Source organism: Hipposideros armiger, unplaced genomic scaffold (genome assembly GCF_001890085.2).
Source record: "Hipposideros armiger isolate ML-2016 unplaced genomic scaffold, ASM189008v1 scaffold_180, whole genome shotgun sequence".
NCBI classification, from domain to species: domain Eukaryota; kingdom Metazoa; phylum Chordata; class Mammalia; order Chiroptera; family Hipposideridae; genus Hipposideros; species Hipposideros armiger.
Window position 1 is genome coordinate 1,002,068 of NW_017731530.1, and position 1,781 is coordinate 1,003,848.

General features: G+C 31.3%; 1 protein-coding gene across 1 annotated transcript in view; it reads left to right on the forward strand.

Moving 5' to 3' along the window:
- The window catches only part of RIPPLY2 (ripply transcriptional repressor 2), a 9,096-nt gene extending 7,474 nt beyond the window's left edge, over window positions 1–1,622 (forward strand). The window contains exons 3-4 of the mRNA XM_019652471.1: window positions 1,029–1,054; window positions 1,276–1,622. Coding sequence (XP_019508016.1) covers window positions 1,029–1,054; window positions 1,276–1,500 — 251 coding nt within the window. The 3' untranslated portion in view covers window positions 1,501–1,622. The remainder of the gene's footprint in view (window positions 1–1,028; window positions 1,055–1,275) is intronic.
- The last annotated feature ends 159 nt before the right edge of the window (window positions 1,623–1,781 follow it).

Below are 1,781 nucleotides of genomic sequence, written 5' to 3' on the forward strand. Positions count from 1 at the left end.
TAGGATTCTTTGTAGGTTTTGTTGAGGGGAAAGGTTAATTCTGCAGTTTGCCTGCTTCAGAGAGCTATTAGATGAAGAGCTAGCTGATGTTTGTAAAATGTGTATGTGTTTATACATAGCATGTTGATTAATTTCCTACCATGTGCTTGCACTACTGAAAGGCACAGGAAAAAATAATCACAGTCCCAGTGGCAAATGTTGTTATAGAGTTCAATTTCGTCAGTTTTACAAATATTTTCAGGGCATGACATGCCTAACTCTGCCAGATGGAGGGGGATGGGTCAGGGAAGCGTGTAGTATAGGCTATAGTTACCTGACTGTGTCTTGAAGTTAGCCAGGTAGACAGTAGGTTTTTTCACCATTTTGCTAAAAACGTTTACAAATTACATTACCTATCTTTCTGCCTTTTAAAATGAAGTATACTGAACATAATGTACCTTCTCTTTGTTAGAATCACTCTATTATATGAGTACATGGGGCTACTTTACACTGAAATGACTATACTATAGTTGGTGATTTAGTCTTATCCCTTCTCTTTTCTTTTCCTTGGATGAAAAATAATAAAAGACCAGATGACAAGATTAATATTTTTCAAAAATTTGAAATTCTGAGGTAATCGAGTTTACATGAAAGTGGTTTGTATAAAACCAGTGTCACTCTCAATATCTCAAAATGGTGTTCCTGAATTTAATTGGATGTGGGAATGGAAAGGGATGGTATCAAGGTTGGGGTCAGAGGTAGCTTTTCTGTACCTCAAGTTGTGAGACCATAGACAAACTTTAAAAACATTCCTTTTTTACTTTTCTAAACTTACTTTAGCTACATCTGTAAGTAAGAGTTAAATCTGTGAGCTTTAAGCAAGGTACTAGGTAATTTCTGCCTTTGTGTAAGGTGCATATTTTTTTGTCTTTGTAAAGTTGCCTACCATCAGAATTTTAATGTAGTGATAGGACTCATTTTTTATTCCTAAGGAATTTGGAAATTGGAAGACAAACCTTTTTCTGTTTTTTTTTTGTTTTTTTTTTTAGGAATAAATATATCCATGATGCGTAAAGTAAGCTAAATATTGATCTTAGGCTCACTCAGTGTTTAGTGTGAATTTGTTTAGTGTGAATTTTACAACTTGGATAAAGACTTTTAAAATAATCAACTATTATTGATATGTTAGCAAGTAGACTCCATGAAAGCTGTGATAATAGCATTTTAAAACTTTATCTTAAGGCTGTGTCTAAATGCATAAAACAATTGTAAATGTATAGAGCTCTGGAAATTTGAACACTTCATGAATATAAGGATTTTGAATATGAAAAAGTAAAGTGTATTATGTTATCTGCTTCTTTCAGACTATTTTGGCCAAAATCAAAGTGTTACGATTACTTATATCAAGAAGCGGAAGCTCTTCTGAAAAATTTTCCAATTCAAGCCACAATTTCATTTTATGAAGATTCTGATAGTGAAGAAGAAATTGAGGAACTGATCTGTGAAAATCAATCTGATTAGTTACTTTTGATGATATATTAAAAGTTTGTAGGATTTAAATTTAGTGTGCAAATGTATCATAATCCTTTTAAGCTAATTTATTTGTATATAAATTATTAATAAAATGAATATTTTATAATTACTATGGAACTTTGGCCTTTTTTAAAATCTCTACACTATAATCCAATACTGGAATTTAAAAATAGATGCCATTTACACATGTCTTGATTGTTTTGTAAACATTTGGGGCTTACAAAAGATAATTTTGATCTCTTCATCAAAACAAGTTTCTTTAGTTATAA